This window comes from Callionymus lyra, chromosome 19 (genome assembly GCF_982586985.1).
Source record: "Callionymus lyra chromosome 19, fCalLyr1.hap1.1, whole genome shotgun sequence".
Taxonomy (NCBI): domain Eukaryota; kingdom Metazoa; phylum Chordata; class Actinopteri; order Syngnathiformes; family Callionymidae; genus Callionymus; species Callionymus lyra.
In genome coordinates, this window is record NC_141836.1 from 14,389,630 (window position 1) to 14,411,170 (window position 21,541).

Consider the following 21,541-nt stretch of genomic DNA (forward strand, 5'->3'; position numbering starts at 1 on the left):
TTTTGCTGCGATCGGCAAAATTCACCGACACTTAACAGCTCGAGACATCATTCCAGGAACAGGCGTGAAATCAAATTGTCACCAGCCTTTTTTCTCACGCATCTTTACTCTCGACTCTGGGACGCCTCAGCGAGCTGACGCTGCACAGTCGTGCACAAAAAAATGTGGGTCTTGCCACTACAGCTGCTGCCCCGAGTCTGCAGGCCGATCACGCTCTGGCGTCACGGGAGTGAAGGAGCGTTTCGTCAGCAGCAGCAGCAGTGACGCACTCGCTTTTTTCTTCTTTTTTTTTAGCCGCCATGGCGTCTCTTGAATATCTGCAAAAACAAGCTAGCTAATTGGTTCCAATGCGTCCAATAATTTCCAGTAAATGTAAATATCCACTCAGTGAGTCCAGATGATTCAACCTTATGTGACTATAAAAGGGATTTTTTTTTTCCATTAAAGCAGTCGCCGGTCGATCCATTAACTCCTCTGCGCACGTATAAACAAAGCGGGTGTATAATTAGAACGTGTGAAAAGAATCTCTCTCAACATGATCTGAAGTCACCTCACGTCTCCTTCATATCTCACAACACCCTCAGATCTGGAAGGGATCCTCTCTCTCAGGCCCTGAAACACCGAAAACCTCGAAAGGTCCCGTACACCGAAACAAGCCTGTACGGATGAAATGACATTTACAGGGCTGGAGAGGCAGATCCTGCTCCTGAACTACCAATTAAAAGAGTTCTCGGTTTGTTTGACAGGATGAACATGTGGACGTGACACAGGGAACACCATGTTTCTCATCCTCTTGTTTAAAAGTTATAGTACTACCAGTCCAATTTAAAGCATTGATCAGTTATTATATTGTATTACGACATGTTCACATACAGTACTACTATACTATTTTATAATAATTCGAGATTTAGACAAAACTTAAGAGCAATATACAGCAGAATAAATGACTTTTTTCATAAATATATCAATATTTTGATCAGCCACAACAATGAATTTAAATGAAAAAGAAAGTTTAAAGTGGGATTAAACAATAGATTAAATCAATAAATTATAGATCATGATGAATTAATCTGCCATACATCAAAAAGTCTTAATTATTAAATACTATTTTTGGCAAGAAGCAGCAGTGGTTTGTTTTTTAAATACATCAATTGTTCTCTAAACAATAACATCCTGCCTTCATTACACTATTTCTGAAGAAATTAATTTTTGGACAACTAAAGATTTCTTACTGGAACAGCAAATTCTTATTTACTATTCAGTTTTTAATCCACTTATGTATTGCTTTGAATTAGCATTTTACAGGTTAAAGTTGTGTAACAGTGTAAGATAAGGACAAATGTGAAGAGAAACAAGAATTAAATAATCTTAATCTTTTCACAGATTGTCAAAAAAAAAAAAGGCAACATATTATAATCAAAACGGGAAAAAAACTGTTCTTTCAATGATTTTGACTGATGATATGAATGAGAAAAGGTGAAGAAGCGACACACAATTACAGAAAAGTCACTCCAGCGCCTACAAAAACTTAACCTTGCAGCTTCTACACACAACAACGACGACGACAATAACCAGCAGCTGAAGCCATACGCAAACGCATCTCTAGGAATTCAGCTCGAAGCCGACGTACTCATGCGTGACTGAGTTCTGGACACCAGGCAGGGGGGAGTTAGAAGCGGTGAAGGACTCCTTGGACACCCGTGAAGGTCTCGCACGAAGGCGACCGATCCCTCGTATCCTGACGTGACGCGGCGACTGGAGTGTGTTCGACCTGTGTTGTCATCACCTGATAGATGAGATGCTGAACTGTAGATAACGTCGCTCTCGATCCAGACGGTGACACAACAAAGCCCACGTGACCTTTACCACGACCCGGAATGAAGGATGCAGGAACTAGTATTTTAAAAATACAAACAAGTACTGCTGCTTTGTTTCTGCCCCTCCCCGCCGGAGGAGGAACCTTGTTTACTAGTCGCTCAGGGAACACGAGAGGACACTACAAGGTCTGGTTAGTGACTCAGCACTGGTTTCCACCGCCACACACACCCATCAACAACAATCGCCCATTCATCTTCAACACGCTACTCACATGTCGTACAGCCGGTAACCCATGGCGGAGCCCGGCCGGGACCCGGGGTCCCTGTTGCGCCGGGGGTCGGTGCTGCTCACCACGGCGCGCCACACGCTCGGCTTGTCCATCTTTTTTTTGGGGGGCTGGATCGGTGGCACTGGACTTGGACTGGACGTGATGGCGTGTGTGTGTGTGTGTGTGCGCTCACACGGGCTCTCGCTGGCGTTAAAGACTCCCTCCCCGGGTCTCAAACGCAGGCTTGGAACGTGTGATGTAAGAGAGGAGCGTCCAAAGAGGCGGGCGGAGGACGGGGTCTCGGACGGCGCCGGAGGAGGGCGCTCGGGGGACACCGGAGCGATGGTTCCCTTCAGCCCTTCGACGAGAACATCCTGGCGGACCGACCTAGACGAGCATCTTGAGATATTTATGTTCTGCTTCTCAACATGGAGGAGCATCAGGGCTCGCCTCCCTCTTATCTCCCCTCGGTAGTACAGTCCTCAGGAAGGCCACATGATTGGCTCCTTGGTCTCCATAGAAACAGGAGGATGTGTCAGAGGTAGGGCTCATTAGAATGCCTTTTCTTTTCCCCCCACCCTCCCCATTTTGTTTCTCCTCTGCTCATATCTTTTTCCTTTTTCTCATTCCTCTTCCCCTCGACACTCTCCGTCCTTCAATCAATTGCACTCGAGCGTCTTCACAACATCCTCGCCGACAGATGCGGCGCGTTTAACTGACGGTGAGAAGGAGGAAGCGAAACTGTCGTTTTGGACGAACGGTGTTCGGAAAAACATCCACGTCCACGTGTCGATTTGATGACAGTTGTGACAGTTCTTGAGCTAAAATAAAATGAATAAATACAATCACAAGTAACAAAATGGAGAAAGATAAGAAAAAATTAAAAATAAGGCGACGTAAGTAAGAATATAACATTGTTGTTACACAATTTTTGGATATAGATTTATTTAAATTATTTAGTTTTAAATCCTACATACTTAGGTTTGAACATCATGCTTTAAAAATATAATGCATAGACAACAGACAAAATAGCAGTAAAGATAATACAATTATTATTATTTTTAATGGTGATGAATGAAAAAGTACCTAATCTAATTATTAACAGAGCTTAGTTTTCAACTACTACTACTACTCACTCGCTATACTTTTCCAAATAAAAATATTTCTCTGGCCTTATCCAAGGAGCAACATCAGTTTGTTTGTGAAGTGAAGACAAACGAATGCGAGAAGCTGCAGTTCATCAAGTGTCCACTTGAGGCTGGCTGCAGAGAGACCAGAAGTCATACCGCGGTTCACCTTCTGTGGTTTTGCAGATTTTTGATTTTTGGGGGGGATTAAATACATGATTTTTAAATATATATTTGGCACTCCCTACTGAAAAGGCTGGAAGATCATCTGTAGTGTTTACATCTTTATTTGGTAACTGCTATAGGACGCAGAAACCAAAACAAACTTCCTTCAACTCGGTAAAAATGTGGAAAATATTTGTGACACGTTTCTGAAAAGTGCAAGGAATTAATATTTGAATATTGAAAAATTAACGCGTCACTCTTTAACTATTCATTATAGTCAGATTAATTAAATATATGAGGGCTGTCTTGACTGACAAGTGAGCGCATACAGTATTAACTGCGGTAGCCTCGAGATAGAAGGGCACGGCTCCGTCGGCCAATCATAATCCAGCCGGGACTAAACCCCGCCTCTTCACAAAAGTCAAAACACTGCATTTTTCCAAGATGCCCGTGGCTTCGGAATCCTGGTCGAGTAACAGAACTGTGAAGTCACAAACACTACATACTGTATCTCATTAGAACTTATGGGGTTGCCAATGTACAGTCCAGAGACCACACACTCTTTTTCCGAGATTATATCATTGATAAATCCCCCGGCAGCCCCATCATTTGCTGTGAGGGGCCATAACGAAAAACAAATTTAATACGTTTCAAAAATATTTATTTAAAATATCAATTATTGTAGAAAATTGGTAATATATTTAAAAATAAACAGACCTTTTTTTGGGAAATTATTAAGTCTCCATTTTTAAAGTGTGATCCACAGTCCTAGAGGACAACACTACAAACAAAAAGAGCGTCAAATGGAACCCTCTCGAGGCGATAACAACACCCTGATGTCCCGAAAGGGATTCCAAGTCACAGGAATCAGTTGACACCCAAATGCATCTTTAAAAGTATTTCACTGAACTGTATTCACTCACAGTGTCAAACTATCGTATAAATATCTTCATATAAACACATCTCTTGTCATGAATGCTCTACAATTATCTCGTTTTTATAGATGACAGGGAGGAGGAGGCAGGAGCTTGTTTACCAGCCAACTCCACTGATCCTCCTCCCAGGATGCTGTCGACACCTTCACTAAGTAACAGCATCCTTAACAGGAACCAGCAGGGAGAAGTCTGTGGACACACAACACACCGGAGCTTTTCTCTCGATACTATAGACCGAGACGCCGGTGGTTGATGGTCCTCCACGTCCATCCCCCTGTACCCCCCGGGACAGATTAGCTGCAGGCGAACCAGCGAGCACAGTTCAGTCGATTTATCGAGCGTCCCTGCAAAAGGTGACTGTGACACTTCTGCCTTGTCGTGGATGAACTTCACCCTCTTGTTGTAATTACACTGTCATTATTACACATGATAATAATGACAGTGCTTTTATTTCTATTTTGTTTTAAGGTGGTTTAAATGCAATTTCGAATTCGTGTGACGAACAGTCTGATGCCATACTCTGGTTGTCCTTCTCTAGGGTCCCAATCTCCTCTAACCCACTTCAAGCTAGTCAAGCACCGGGTGCTAGTGACCACAAGGTGGCAGTGTCTCACCACTTCCACGAGGGGGAGCTAATTGGCTGAGTTCCACTCGTGATGTTGGGGAAACGTTCCCCCCCAGGAGGTGATAAAGAGGCTTTTAAAAAAGATGTGACCTAAAATAAAGTGGATTCTCAAATAAGATTTCTCGTCTATTTTCACCTATTTTTTTGCGGTTTCTTGTACAGTTTGCGTCGACGGCGAGCGGTCTCTGTAAATCTTTGGCAAAAAGGGCACGACGGGGAGCAGGAGCTGTTTTCTGCAGCTTTTATGGCCCGAAGGCTGCAGACATCAAGAGCAGAGAGACAGACGAGCGTTTCACATGCAGGTCAAACAAAGAGCCGCCTGCAAATGTGACCCTTCGCTGGCGGTTTTTCTCTGCCGCAGTTGTGACTTATCAAGACCCACGTTTGCCCTGTTAAATCCAGCATGAGAATTTGATTATTGACCAAATACTTCTGAAGCGCCACCCAAGAGTTTGGTCACCCAAGAGTTTGGCATGGATGGTAGTAGAGATTGTAAAAATCACTATTTCTGTGTAAACTTTAAACCTTAATATTAAGTAAACAGCCTTGATTCATTTCTTTCAATGAGTTATATTTAATAAACGGTCCAAAAAACTATTTTTTAAAGGAAGGACTGAGATCGAAGCTGGTAAAAAGGAGAATGCAGACATGGTGGAGACTACTGAGGGGGGGCAAGAGTCGAAATATTGGCAGTGCACTCGAGTACAATGACCCGTCTCTGTCCCGCAACTCAGTAGGGACGAAAGTATTGGATAAACAACTCGTGAACCCTGCACTATTAGCTGGTTACTTTGTAATACAGTATATATTTACACTTTTTTTGGTTCATAAATCAAATTATATTATATTATAGAATACGTATTAAAGCAGCAATACATACCATTTCAATATAGTTATCATTTTTTATTTTCTGTAACAATACTTTTTGTTTCACTCAAGTATTAAAATGCATTAGCTTTTTTAACAATAGTTTTCACGTTACTTCTAAATTGACCATGTGACCACCAAACTGCTTCACAGCAGAGGGTCATCAGACAGTGTTATCACATGAGTAACTGAGAAAAGAAAAAGTAACCAGGAAGAAAAATCAGCCACAAAAAACACAAAAATATTTTACCTATTGCAGCTTTAATATCGTACTGTATTATAAAATATACTTAAATTGCGATTGAACTGGTAAATATGACTTTTAACCAAATCTTTCTGTGAAATATTTCTTTAAATTTTCTTTAAATTGCAATCATCCTCAATCTTCACCAATAAGCGTTGGGATTATTTTCAGAGTAATCTGTTCATTTTTAGAGTTATAGACAAAAGTGTTAATTTTAATGTAGCGACCAATGCTCAACTGTTGTCTTCATCTTCGTCCAAAAAAGACAAACTTAAAAACATCCAAAAACCTCCATACTGCTCGTATGCAACGTTCATCTTGTATTGAAGCTTCTACAGGATAAATTGTTCTGAAAAAGTTAAATAAGTCTGTATATTTTAAGCTTTTATTTGGCATTAAAATGGACGTACATTTTTGTCTATAACTCTAAAAAGGAATAGACAACTCTGAAAATAATCCCAACCCTTCGCCAACATGAGGGAGAGTCGAAAATGAGTGAATTTTGGGTGAACTATCAGTTAAGGAAGACAAGTCCCAACAGATCAAGGCGGTTCACTCATCAGATTTTTATCACTTCCATGAAAGAAAAGAAAGTCTGTGAGCGTCCATGTGACCGGGCAGCAAAGAAGTTTATCTTGCCGAGACTTTAAAGTCAATGTCATAATTAATTTAGGAGAAAACAAGTGAACCAGACTCAGATAACGGAGAATGAAAAGGGAAGATTCATCCACGGCACCTTGTGATCTCCGTCCCGCTTAATATAGCCCTTTCCATTCCCACAATCTAATCCTCCTGTCATGCTGTAATCTGCACGTTCACTGGAGTTTTTCCACCCGTCGCACCAGCAATATCTCACCCCTATCTCCCTGAGCATGCATAGACAAATCCCTCTCCTGGTGGAGACAACCGTTAACGCCGACCGGGAACAAGCGATCACGGCTCTTATTTGGGGGATTGGGGTGTAGGGGGGGGGGGCGCTCACTCCCACCTCATTGCTCTGAGCCTTCAATTCTCACGATCACACCAGCTACAGAAGCACAAACGCTCTTATCGGACATGGAGATGGATCCAAAAGGCGCTCGGAGGTTTTGCTCGATATTACGAAAGGGGATGGAGATGATGGGAGGATAAGCCATGAAAGAGAGTCGCGCGCCATCATAATCTCACGATCCATCTAATTGAGCGCGGGAAACATGCAGTGGAGAGAAAAGCAAAAAAGAATTGGTCGGGAAAATATTCTTTATCTCTCGCATTGTAACACCTGTGGGTTCGTCTTCTGCTGCAAAGAATGCTGGGAAATATACCTAACCTGTCGCGGAATTCCTTTGATACACCATTGAGACTTCATTAAACGAAGGGCAAGTAATTGACCGTACGACGTAAATAAATAGAATGGCATGACGGATCGACTCATTACTTTCAGCTGTAAACACATGATATGGATTTTAATCATACGTGACCCGATGACATGAAGGACGAGACGTTCATGTGCCTCTTGACACACACACTAGGAACATGAATTTAAATTGACAGGGAGGCCAATGCTGAAGTGAGAAAAAAAAGCGTAGTTCATGGATTGTCCACTTGGATTTTCTTTTCGATTATATTCCCGTTTTTTCATCCACGTTCATTTGCATAATAAGGGGCGTGGCCGACTTGACGGACAAGTAAGTAAGTAGAACATTATCTTATCAATAAGAAGTGATGTTAAAAACTTTTATTAAAAGTTGTATTTTTTAATTGAATAGGGACGTTTTTAGGTTTTTTCTTATACCAGTTTTAATCATGTACTTATAGAAGCCTGAGATACAATTTTGAAATACACTGTATTAGTAATTAAAGTCCATTGGGGGCTTTTCCAACTTGATTTTGTCAGGAGTATTTTCCTTTCTTCTTCTAATTCTAAAGTTTTCCAAACACAGTAGGTCCCTAATCATGACCATGTTTTTGAATTATTACCCTTAAAGATAAAGTTGTTCCATCTGAAATCTTGGCGAACGAGAGGTTACGAGAGCGGTGTCCATTATGATGTAATACCGGTCTACACTCCTCCTTCAGCCAGCTGTAATCCCATCCTCCTTTGTTTATACAACGAGTCCCATGGAGGTGAAGACTTCCGGGATTGATTATGTGCAGTGACAAACCTTTATACTTGACAAATCAGAGCAGAGTTGGCGTGGCTATGGTAAACAAGATTCCACCACCAGAAAATAGTTTTCAGTGGGCGGGGCTTAAGCACATTTTCTAATGTAAATAATTCAATAAAAAGAGAGTTTTGTACAAACAGACACAAACTGATGATACAATAGAGGTCTAACATCTATTTAAGGCACACTTAAATCAACACATAAGTTGCCCTTTGAGAAAGAGGGGCAGCAAATGGCCCGCCGGCCGGACTCCACTTGGTCTGCAGTACATTCAGACGATTGATGGGACTTCCTTACAAGTGCTAGGAAAGTTCCGGGGACACAGGACAAAAACTGTGCGACGGATCCAGCATCTCAAAATTGTTCTGGGACTTCATACGCGACAATAATTCCACTAAACTGTTGCCTGCCTGTTATTGTGTTACGTCGTTATCCTCCAAAACCATTTACGTGCGGATCCGCAGCCCGTCGAGCGAAACAATAAGAGCGAAGAGGAACAACAGCCACACAGGCCGACACACACATTCATCTCCTTCTCCCACGGCAGGAGATCCAGAGCCAGAACCCGGAGAAATGAAAGACAGAGTTCAACATTCTCGCTGTCACGGCCACAAATCATGCCACCGTTTATGCTCCACATCCCCAAAAACTTTGTGCTGCAGCTCCCGCTCTGCAGCGAGGAGGGTGTAATTAACTTTTTGCCAAAAATGTGATGACGAAAACAAAAGCCGGGGAACTTTGAACACGGGCTCAGCCAAGTGTTCAAAGCAGCCACAGAATCCTTTTTTTTTTTCTTCCGGGGGTTGGGGGAGATCAAATAATTGTCTGATGTCGACATGCACAGAAGAACACTGTCAAGATTTCACTTTGTTTTTCTTTCTGTGCGGTTTTTGTTGACTCGGGAATGACCTTTGAAACTTACAAAACCGCACCACGGTTCGACCCGCTCAGGACAAACCTCTGCATCGAGATTTATCATTGTATTTGGAGAATTTGTTGTTGTATTTCTGACGTATTAATGTCAAATATCTACACCGATACTCTAATAATGACTCTTTAATAACAGTAGTATTACAGTGCAATAACATTTTTGCGCTGAAAAACCAACAAGTTGGTTGCCTCGACTGATAAAGTTGGGTAAAAAACAATAAAGTGGAGCATGACGTCGCCTCTTATTAACGACGTGTTTTCGTGTTCAATTTGTGTAATGACGTGATAAAATATTAATCGTTCAACCCTCCAAGTGTGATGTCAGGCAACAACAGCCAACGAGTCTATAAAAAAACACACAAGTGTAGGCTGCACCTGCCTCATAGCATCAATAACAACCTGAGTATCGACTCACAGATTATGTTCTTGCATTAATCTTGGCGTGAGAAGCTGTCATTTGCAAGCGTGTGCGACTATGGAACAGAGAAAGCGGAGAGAGGTGTTCACCTTATCGAACACACAACAGGGAACTACAATTATTTTACATTTTGGATGTTATCCGAGTTTGTAAACACAATAAAGGGCAGTTTGTACTGCGATAATCCTGTAAAAAGGCGATGATATTGTAATTACACTGTAATAATGCGACAATACTTCATCATAATAGTGTATCCGATGAATCATCTGCATCTCTCTTATTTAAACAGATCGAACTGTGACCTAGTTTCTCATTTAGTCTTGTAGAAAGATCCTGTTTAAAAGCTTGAACATTTCTAAAGTGGAATTCTTTATTATTTAATTTCACTGTCAAAAAGAAAAGTGAGATATTTCAATGATAGGAGAGAAAAGGAGTGATATTCATTTTATATTTTATAGAAGTGTACGAACTGTAATAGGTACGTGTGCTTAAAATGTTTTGACAAAAATGTGTAATGTTAAACATATAACGGTGTTATAAAGTTTTAAAATATTGTTATAATGTTGTAATACATCTCTTCCGTCATATCCTAATAATAACCTATAATAACTAACTTAATAGTTAAATAATGTTGGTAAAAATCTGTAATATAACATGTTGTTTTAAATCTGCAAAAATATTTATAACGATGTCACAATTATGTAATACATCTCTACTAAAATTGTAATAATGTAGCTATAATCCAAAATTAAAATACATCTGAAATACAGTATATTAATAATAATAATTTCAATATGGTTTAATAATGTTGTAATTAATCTGTAATATGACATAATGTTGTTATAAATCCGCAAAAATATTGTTATTTCCCGATGTTAGAATTTTGTAAAAATCTAGCATTGTGTTACATTTGTAATATCATGATAATAGTGTTAATAATAGTATAATAATGTTGTAAAAAATATTAATATTGTAATCATGATGTTATAATGTAATATGATGCAATAAAGCTGTAATCTCTATTTGTAATGTAGTAATAATCTAACATTGTAATACATCTGTACTATCTGAAAAATAGTGTAATAATAACTTTATAATAGTTGAATAATGTTGTAATAAATCTGCAATATAACAATGTTATTATAAATCTGTAGAAATATTGTAATAATGATATCAATTGTATTAATGTTGTAATACATCTCTACTAATAATGTAGTAATAATCTAACATTGTAATACATCTAATATCTGAAAAATAGTGTAATATTAACTTCATAATAGTTGAATAATGTTGTAATAAATCTGCAATACAACAATGTTATTGTGAATCTGTAGAAATATTATAATATTGATATATAGTGTAATAATGTAGTAATAATCTAACACTGTAAAACTTTAACATGATATACAGTGTGCATCGTTATTAAACAAGAGAATTATGTTCTTTAAAAAGTTTGTTCAAAAGTAAAATATTGTTCACTTAATCCTGTAATCCAGCGCCACGAGAGCTCATCTGGAACCCAGTGCTGCTAGTATAAGACCAGAGATGAAAATTATGAGGCATTTGAATTATTTATGTGTGAAATACGGCTCCTGCTCGGAGTGGTCGGCCGGCGAATCCGAATTCCGACGCGGCGATAAACAATGGCCCCCGCGATATTAGCAGCTTTATGACCTTTCCCTGCTATCATGAGGGATTTAACAGAAGGGATGTAAACGCTTGTAGGGACATTTACGCCCGAGCGTGAGCGGAACACCTCCATAAAAACTCTTCCTCTGTGTCTTCTTCCACGAGGATGCTACGAGAGAGAGCGAGAGAGAAAATGGGACAAGAGGAGTTTTTGTTCGAGGGGAGGAAAATTGATTGGAGCAATAATAGTTAAGATTGTTTTGTAAGAGGAGGAAATGGTCTGCTCAAGGGTGAAAGGAAGGAATTGGACGGGAACTGGTGATTCAAATGTACCTTATTTGGAAGCGAGTTTCCACTTTGAACCGGAGAGATTCCACTATGACAATCCTGTATCCCCCATTGGTCAGGCAGTCTTGCTCTACTTTCCGCGGCTCATGTAGACGCAGTGGAGGCTTGTTTTCACTCCTGAGATGTTGGCACAGAAAAGTCGTGCGAGGACAAAGTGAGCAGATTTACAGCACGGGTGTAAAAAAAAAAAAAAAATGTCGCCAGAAGAAACAATTACAGTAACAGCTTGGAAAGAACGGCATGAATAAAAAAAAAAATGATTGGATTATGTTGTCACTTTAATCCTCTCAAGAGTTTGAGAAAGTTTAACTCGGATTAAGAGACATTTTTACTTTTAGTTTCAAGGGTCAATGAGCGTGGTATGTTTGAAAACAGCTAGTGAAACCTGCGGCCCATCATATCTTAAGAAGCCCCATCATGCACTGCAACAGTTATAGTTCTTATAATACTCAATGATTTGACTTCTTTGAATTGTAACTGCAATATGTATGATTTTTTTTGATTTATAACTGTAACTTGTATCTTTTGCTGGGCTCTTGGCCAGGACTACCTTGAAAAAGGTTTTTCATCTTCTTCATGTTCTTAATGGAACAAATAAAATGTATAAAAATTGGGCCGTAAAAAAGTCTTCCCACCGTCTTAAAGGTCATAGGTTACAAAGAAAGGTAAATTCTCTATGGGCTACAACACCAACATGACCTTTACTCTTTTTCTAAGCGTTGAGGGCCACATAAAATGACTTAGCAGTCCAGATCTGAACCCTAAACCTTGAGTTTATCGAAAAGACTCGGATAAGCTGATATGTGTTCCCCTTTCTCTCGCTTTTATTTTGTACAGTCTTTTCCTATGTTTTCGTTGCTCTCGACAGTCGGTGAGGGCGATGCTTGGCAAGATCTACGGCTGTCGCCAATCAGCGGCTCTGCATAAAAAGTCTGCTCCTGGCCTGAGTCGACATCAGCACGTTTTCTCTGGACCATCGGTAAACCTCTCGGTTGTTCGCCTAGTGAACCAACTTCGTATCTTGGACACTAACCTCCTGTTTTTGTAGTGGTTCCCCCGTGTTCGAGACACCCTTGCTTTGGTTTTTCTTGGACTTCTAGTTTTTAAGTGGACTGGTAAAGACTGAGATTTGGACTCTTGAGACACTGATGCCATCTTGAGGACGTGTTTGTGGGTTAAATTGTGTATGGTGTGATTATTAAACTGTCTTTTGGTAACTTATTATCCTCCGCTTCTGGGTCACCTTGCCCCGTTACAGTTGTGCTACAGTATTTCACAAGGTGCGATATAAAAAACAAAGTTATTGTAGGGAATAATTGCATTGAAGTAAACAAACTACAAAAAGTCCCTCTTCACCTTCTACGACCTTGGCCCAGACCCTGTCCCAGACCTCACAAAAAATGTGACAGCCATGACAGTTCTTCAACAGCCTGAGACTCCTGCATCAATCCCGAGGGCTTTGCCACAGTGTGCACTTTCACTCTCTGGACTGTGGCTCTTCATATTGACTGTCAATCATTCTTTCAGCCACTAAAAACACAACACAAAAAAAAAAGAACGAGAAATACTTTCCCTTAAATTCATCGTCATATATTTTAATCCTTCCAAAGAGGACTCCTGAATTGTCATTTTTGTTTTCGAAGATGATCTCCAGGGGCCCAAGATAACGCACGATACACAAGCACACAATGAACGGTTCAATTACGACCAGCGGTAGAAGTGAGATCTGGCTGTTACCAGTGGCGGCGAAGCGAGCATCATTTAAACGGCTCGCAAGCTGCTGTGTTCCTACTAATCTAATTTACGGAGCGTTTCGTATGCTGATCGTTAGCCTTCCAGCGGAATCAAGATAAAAAGCAGCTCGCCAGATCCATCATTGGTGAACTTCATTGACTGAAATAAGCACACGCCGCCATGGGAAATAAGCTGTCACTTCTAAGCTATTAGCTGATCAAATGCTACTCCAGCGTGTGATTGCTTCTGTTGCAGATGAAGAGAGCAGTAGACACCAGGTACACTGGATAGAGGGGGGGGTAGTACAAACCACAAGGAATGACTCGAGTACCCAGGGGCCTTGTCCTGCTCAAGGCCCCTCAGATTGAACGGTTACCGTTGTATCCACCGAGATTACTACAGATGTTGGTGGAAGAAGTTTCATGCTTTATAGTCAAAGTTTGAGAAGAGATTCACCAACTATACGTCTCTAAAGTAGTCCACAATCGTTGATGACACACAGGGGTCCCCCAACATTTGTTTGGGACCGACCGGTAAAGGTAAAAACAGCAAAAATAAAAAAGCTGGCAAAGAAAACAAGTGCATGAAAAATACATAATCAGGAAGAGATTTGGCCTGTTTCTCTACAACAAGATAGTCCAATATAGTTTGTATTTTACTCATTTTCACTAGTTTACAATACTATTTTTCCGAGTAAACTTGACCAAAACAAGTGTTAAAAAGTTACATGATGATTTTACTTCGTACAAAATCTTTCTTTCTAAGTTAAAAACCTTTCTGACAGAAATAATCTTTTTATTTTCACTTTAAGAATGATACTACTATTGTAGTAGACTCTCTATGAAACTTTATATAAATGTCTCTATGACCTAAATTAGACTCCAAATTCAACCCAACTGTGATTACATTTAGAACCCAGAGCTTATAAAAAGGTAGTGTTCAAAAAGTTACCTCAAATGTTTTTTACCCAGACAACTGAGGTAATAATGACTTGCTAACATTAAGCTACTGACATACCATTCTCCATTTTGGGGTTTGTCTTCAAGTGTCAAGGGTTAAACTGAAAGTGTATCATTATATGGGCATTTCTTCCTCTCGCTCATCTCCTTGGATGCAACTTTTTGTTAATCGCAACCATCTTGTTCTCTACTTTAACAGAAAAGCTTGACGTATTACAGACACTGTACATGAACAACAGGCTTTTAAAGTTCAAATTGAGATGTTATCCAATATGTTTTTGTTTGCCTAATGGTTTTGGAAAATGGATAAGGGACTTAAGGGAGGAAGAACCCCATGATAATTAAAAATCGATGATAATTCATTCATATTTGTTTGTTATTCAGTAAGTTAGAGAGAGTTAAGATTTCCAGAATATCAGTTAAGTTCGCAAGGGGCTAAAAGAGGAAGCAGAAGAATGACTTCTATATTTTCAGTTCCTTTATGCTAATTTGAAGGGCTATAATTCACCTATAACTACTCTCTTCTCTCAACTCTTTAACTGCAAATCTGAGTCTTTATTAGAACATAAAGAAGTGAATTGATTCAACACAGTGTCATAAGACAGCACCTGATTAACACAAGTCTCCTCCTTCACTTTTGTTGCCACAGCAGCAGATAAAGATCGATAACTCTCGTACGCCTTTCAAACTTATGTCAAACATTCTCTGCAGCATAATTCTAAAAAGGGTAAAAACAGTGGAAAACTGAAGTGCCGGTCAAGCAAGGACTTGATCGAGATAAATTGCTTCTACTGGAGTTAGACAGTCCTTCGCTTTGTAGACTCTCAGTCAGCACGGTCACTTCTGGTCAGCTTTTGTTTGTTGCAGGGTAAGAACAGGGGAGGGATGGAGGGATGGAGGGATGGAGGGGGGGTCCATCAGAGAGCAAACGTATACAGATAATCACTCACTTGTCAAGTGGGTTGTGGCAGAAAAGCTACACAAGGCAGAAAAACATAATCCTTTTCAAAACGTCCATGTTTGACTTGTAAATTCAGAATGTTTTGACGTGTGTGAGGAGACTTTGAACGCAGACATTTAATGCAATGTTTATGAAAGAAAATTTAGACATTTTTCAAGGAAAATACATTCTTATACTTCCTCCTCAGCCAGGACCAAGACGGAGTTGAGATAAAGACAAGAGCAGGACTTCTCCAGACCTAGACCATAGATCATCGATTTTAAAGGGCAAGACCTAGACCATAGATCGTCGAGTCTAAAGGCAAGACCTAGACCATAGATCGTCGTGTCTAAAGGCAAGACCTAGACCATAGATCGTCGAGTCTAAAGGCAAGACCTAGACCATAGTTTGTCGAGTCTAAAGGCAAGACCTAGACCATAGTTTGTCGAGTCTAAAGGCAAGACTTAGACCATAGATCGTTGAGTCTAAAGGGCAAGACCTAGACAATAGATCGTCAAACCTAAAGGCAAGACATAGACCATAGATCGTCGAGTCTTAAGGTAAGACCTAGACAATAGATCGTCGAACCTAAAGGCAAGACATAGACCATAGATCGTCGAGTCTTAAGGCAAGACCTAGACAATAGATCGTCGAACCTAAAGGCAAGACATAGACCATAGATCGTCGAGTCTTAAGGTAAGACCTAGACCATAGATCGTCGAACCTAAAGGCAAGACCTAGACCATAGATCATCGAGTCTAAAGGCAAGACCTAGACCCATAGATAGTCGAGTCTAAAGGGCAAGACCTAGACCATAGTTCATCGAGTCTAAAGGCAAAACCTAGACCATAGATAGTCGAGACAGAAAAGGGGACCAAGACCACAGATTGTCGAGACCGAGGTGAGATGAAGACCATAGATTGTCAAGACTAAAACCAGACCAAGACCATAGATTGTCAAGACTAAGGCGAGATGAAGACCATAGATCATCAAGACTAAAACCAGACAGAGGCCACAGATTGTCGAGACCAAGCGAGATGAAGACCATAGGTAGTTGAGACTAAAACCAGACCAAGACCACAGATTGTCGAGAGCAAGCGAGATATAGACCATAGATAGTTGAGACTAAAACGAGACCAAGACCACAGATTGTCGAGACTACAGTAAGGCGAAATGAAGACAATATATCGTCAAGACTTAAACCAGACTAAGACAACAGATTCCTGCTGTAGTAAATCCCATTTTCCTGTCTTGGTCACTCCTTTTTGGAATGCAGAGTTAATGTATAAATCCAAAGAATTCGCAAAAGTTCGCAAATAAAAATCTGAGTGATACTGTCCTTTCTACTACTTTCAATTTCATAAATTTACATCTTAATGAGTTTGGATTGTGGCATGAAACCACAAAAACCGAAAGGATCCAAGTTTCCATCATACTCCTAAAGCAGGTGGATAAAAAAAAAACCTATTCTGCATTATCAAAAGTCTAAAAACAACCCACAGATGTTTCTTACTCATCAGAAAGTATCCAGCTCTTTAAAAATAGAACACGTTCCCGTTATAGACTGGGATTTATTTGTGGGCTGAGCCTAAAGTGGGTTATGGATTAAGTGCACACTCGTATTTGATGATGAAGCACACAGCCCTGGGAGGCGTCTTTGAAACTCTCTCCAGCCTTTTGAAGCCCCCTTAAGTCTGTCCCAGCGATGCCACCGCCTGCTCTCATCTCCCGTCGCTCGCTCACAGGCGTTCTGAAGCTCGGCGCTCAGCTCCGGCTAATGGGTTGGCAGCGTTCGACGGCTCGCACAGGCGGGCATCACACACTATTAGGTCGACGTCTAACGAGCCCCTGCCTGCGCTCAGCTTAAAGAAGACGTCGGCGAAATCGTCAAAACCGTGGCGTCACCGCTCGGCATTTTTTTACTGTACCCGAAGGACGCCGACTTCCACTTGCGGCACGGGACCACGTTCTTGCATCTGACGGGCACCATCCTCCCGGGGTTCTCCACGACCTCCAGAGGAAGAGATACATGTCTCCTACGAGAAAAAAAAAAAAGGGACAAATGCGTCACAACAACACATAACTCTTGAAAATGACATTTAAGGGCAGGTGTGTAAAAAAAATTGTGCGCAGCAGTTTTTTTTTTAACTTTCCTGCTTCTTTAACCTCTAGTCCGGTCGCAGGAGAGGCTATTTTAGCACAGCTATCCAACATTAAGAAGGACAAACATCTGCCTCAGTGCTTCCCATATCTGGACCCGGGGTGCCGTATGCCCCGTTTGACCTCAAATAACCAGCATCATCGGCCTCTGCGGCACCATCATTAAAACACAAGTGGAAGATCCGACTCCAGTCATTTCAAGATCCTCTACTATGTTCTCTGGCCTGAACTTTCTGCTGCATAACATTCCCCTTAAACTTAATTAAACAGTAATTAGATTTATTATCGCTAATACAACGGCGTCCTCCTTCAGTAAAAGAAAAGATATGCGATTTAATTGGATTGATTAATTGGCCGTAAACTTCCATGACAGAGCAGATTCCGTGATACGCTCCGGATCGTTTTATGAATTCCTTTAATGAAACTTTTTTTTTTATGATGATCGTGGTGGCATCTGTTTCAACTTTCCGCCGAGGTTTGGAGGCGACGTGTGACGGTTGCGAATAGGGAGCATGGAAAAAGGCTGAAAACGAGCCACAAAATAAACACTGCGGAATATTGGGCTGTCATACGCTTTTGATGGATCTCATTGTGTGGCCGACACATCCTATTCATCCGTCACATGCGAGATGTGATTAATGGCCGCCAGTGTGGACCTTTTATTGATCTCCGTAGAACTTAAAAGGTCTGGCTGGATCCATGTAATGATAGAAGGCCTGTTAGATGGGATTAAACCGGTAAAGGCAGGGAAAATATGTACATATAATGAAGTTCTTATTGTAATAGCTTGACATTTACTCGCTTTATGTCAGGGAGAAGTGATCCTGCAGCCGTGCCATTTAAAGGCTTTAGTTTTAAATGACCGGATGATGAGTTCAGGTTTCCAAGAATTCTTAAAAGCAGCTGGTTTAACCTTAAAAAATAAAAAAAGGTGAATAGGCTTCCTCATTTGCCTTCATCAAAATAAAGTCTTACAACCAGGAAGTTACGGTTAATAACGTGTTTAAATAGAATGTTTTAACTTTTGATCTTGTTAAACAATAATTAATAGTTTGAAAGTAGAAAATAGTTTTTTTTTTAACCAGAACCACCACGCAAACCAGAAGAACAGAATTATTAAGATGAGATATCAATACATTAAAAAAAGGAGTTTATTTTTATTTAAAGATATGCTTTTTCTTTTTTAAGCAATGTCTGTAACACAGCAGTAACACAGCTTGATAAAAAAAATAGAACCAGCCTACCAGAACAGTTAATGGTCTTGATTCCTAGGTTTGTTATTATAGAATATAGATAAAATATACAATGTATTAACCAATAAAGAATAAACTGAACATTCCACAGAGTACAATCTAACCTGGTAAGAAATCTAACCTGAATTAAATGGGAAGTACCAGGCCACAATGTAAGTGTGAAGTGATAATTAAAAGTGTGAAATGCTGACTAGTGAAAGAACAGGAACCATCAGTGCTGTGAAGAGGAACCGAACGTGCCATTCTCCAACCGCAGAACTGGTCTGATGACGGTCCATGTCTGGGTCAAAGGTTTACGTCTGGGGACACTGCTACAACACCCTAATCTGCCAAGCAACCTGACGTGTACCAACTCAAAACGAGGTCCGGGTCCATGGAGCCAATCCGAAGCGTCCTCGCCCAAGCTCGACTGTATAAGAAATGTCTGTTTCTGTGTTTCTGTCGTCAGTTCATAGGCTTTATCGCAGAGTTCCTCAGGTAACAGTCGCTGACCCAGAATTCTGTGCCTTAATCCCCTTCTGTTGTTAGAATAAACACAAGTTATTTTAACGGTTTGCCTTCTGGTTCTCTTTGAGGTCGAAACAACGAACGCGCGGGAGATACAGTGGGAAACTGTACTTCCGATATTATGAAGCTTTTAGGTGATACGATCTTGTTAAAAGAGCTCTTAAGAATGCTCCGAAAGAAGGAAGTGTTTGCCAGAGCAGCTCTTAGCTCAAGAAGATATTTCAAATGGATCTGACCCACACAGGGATCAAGCAGGTCCGGGGAAATGTATACAAGTTTATACCACTACTATCACCAGAAGTATCTTAGCACTTCTTATTAGTCGAACCCTACTTAAGAGCCTTCCTACATCTAATCTAGAACATGTCGATTTCAGGCTTTTAGTTCCTAATTCTAAACTGATATGCCAGTGTTAGAAGCAACTAAATAGCAAATCCCCAATATATAATATATATATATATATATATAATTATAACTGTAATTTTTAAATAAATGTGCACAAATCTCAAAGCACTGACAAGTCAAACATCACAGACAAGGTTTTAAAATCACTTTAAAACAATAAATCGGCTCTCTTTTATCGTTACTTTTGCAACATTACTGCTGCAGGTTACTATTCAATAAATGTGGGAGAGGATTCGTCTGAAAATGTATGCATGCAGTTTTTTGCATGAGAGCTGGCAGAATGGTTACTATTTTTGATCAATCCAAGCAAGTTCTTGACCTTTTACTTCAACCACAGATTGGCTTCAAAGCTATAGTTTAAGAATCGGTTTCTTTTCCAACTTGATATTTGGCATTTATAAAGTCACAGGAGTAAATTGAGAAGATTTTGTTTTGGATGCCGTGCGTGTTTCAGGCCTTGTTTGGGATTCGTGACTCGTCTGCATTTTGCGATTATTGACCATTTATTTCAAATAACATATATTTTGAATCAAGTTAAAGTCCAATAACACAGTCGCAGATGACAGTACAGATTCATGTACTTATTCTTTAAACCTTTCTCGCATTTGTGACGGTTTTGATACAATCATAGCCTCATATGAGTTTCTTGTCAAAATGACCAATAAAAAATAATCCAACAATCACATTACCTAACAAGAGGTGGAAGGGAAACACACCACAAGGATTCACACACACAAACAAATAGAACTATAAACATTTGTGTGTATTCGTAAATGGCTCTTAGTTATATATTGATTTTATTTTGCTTATTCAGCACCAAAGCGCTTTACACCAAGTTACGCATTCACCCATTCACACACACAATCTCAAACTGACGGGAGTAGGCTGTGACGCAGCCACCAGCTCAACCATCAGGAGAAATCAGGGTAAAGTGTCTCGCTCAGGGACACAACGCCCCAATCTCAAATCCCAAAGTGTTGATGAAAATCAACACGGATTTACCAGCTGCTCATAATAAACACTTCATCTCCAGTTTTAACACAGATGTACCGAGAATCATTCAATTGTTTGGAAGCGATTCCAGGGCGGCCCGACAGTCGTACTGTCGGAAAAGGCAGTTTCGTACTCGACTGATCATCAAAGAGACGTTTCTCATCTCCTTCCACCGGATGCTATTACCGAGGAGACATTAGGCTCTCATCTCGTGTTTGTTAAGGTTTCCACTGAGCCGTGCCACCTCCGGGCCGCTCGCCTCCGACAGAACCGGCACATTTCTCAAACCTGTCAATGTGCAGTCACCACACTCCGAGGAGGACGGGCGTCTTTATCCGGCCCAAAAAAAAGAAAAAAAAGCCACATCTGGCTTGATAAAAGAAGGTCGACCCCTGATGTAAAATCGGCGCTGGTTCATATATGCATATGATGATCGCGGCAGCAGATCGAGGGGTGTCGTATTCAACACGTTTCGGAGCGAAGTCACTGAAGAAGTGTCGGCAGCGACTGCCGCTGTTTTGGCATAATGAATTATTAACATCCTGCTGAGAGCCCTGATTTCCTCTCAATTTTCTCGCCGTCTAAAATCTGATCCGACACATCAGTCAAACATCTCGACGGAGCCGCGGCAACCTGCAGCTGATAAGAAATGTTCCGCCACTTATTTCCCCCCCTTTTTTTTTTCCACAAAACGCACCCACAAAGCCATCGTTAAGACCCGACGACTCGTTCGCTCAAAAGGACGGGCACAAGGGCAAACGATGGGAGGCGGGAATGTCCTCGCCCGTCAAAGTTGAGCTCTCCATGGCAACCGGAGACAAGGGATGAGGATAAAAGGTGAAGCTTGGATGGAGATGTAATTGTTCCAAGTGAGCCAAGGAAAACGGGCCGAGCCTCCGAAGGAGATAATTCATCAGACAACCCAACGTCCTGCTGTCGATGTATGTTTTGACGCCAGATAACAAAGTCACTTTGCGAGCTCGGAAACCCGAGGTCACGGAGCGGTTTTGGCCAACTCCGCTGACAGATTTATCTCGCGACCGATTGTGAGATTGGAATTCAAAACGAC

The 21,541-nt window shown here is 40.7% G+C and overlaps 1 protein-coding gene across 3 annotated transcripts in view; it reads right to left on the reverse strand.

Moving 5' to 3' along the window:
• iqsec1a (IQ motif and Sec7 domain ArfGEF 1a) overlaps nt 1-21,541 on the reverse strand; it is a 93,134-nt gene that overhangs the window by 44,117 nt on the left and 27,476 nt on the right. The window contains exon 3 of one of the 3 annotated variants that reach the window (XM_087782420.1): nt 17,083-17,190. In XM_087782420.1, the coding sequence (XP_087638546.1) occupies nt 17,083-17,190 (108 nt within the window). Of the gene's footprint in view, nt 1-2,089; nt 2,659-17,082; nt 17,191-21,541 lie in introns of those variants that run through there. The other 2 variants (XM_087782419.1, XM_087782423.1) reach the window with 2 other exon arrangements.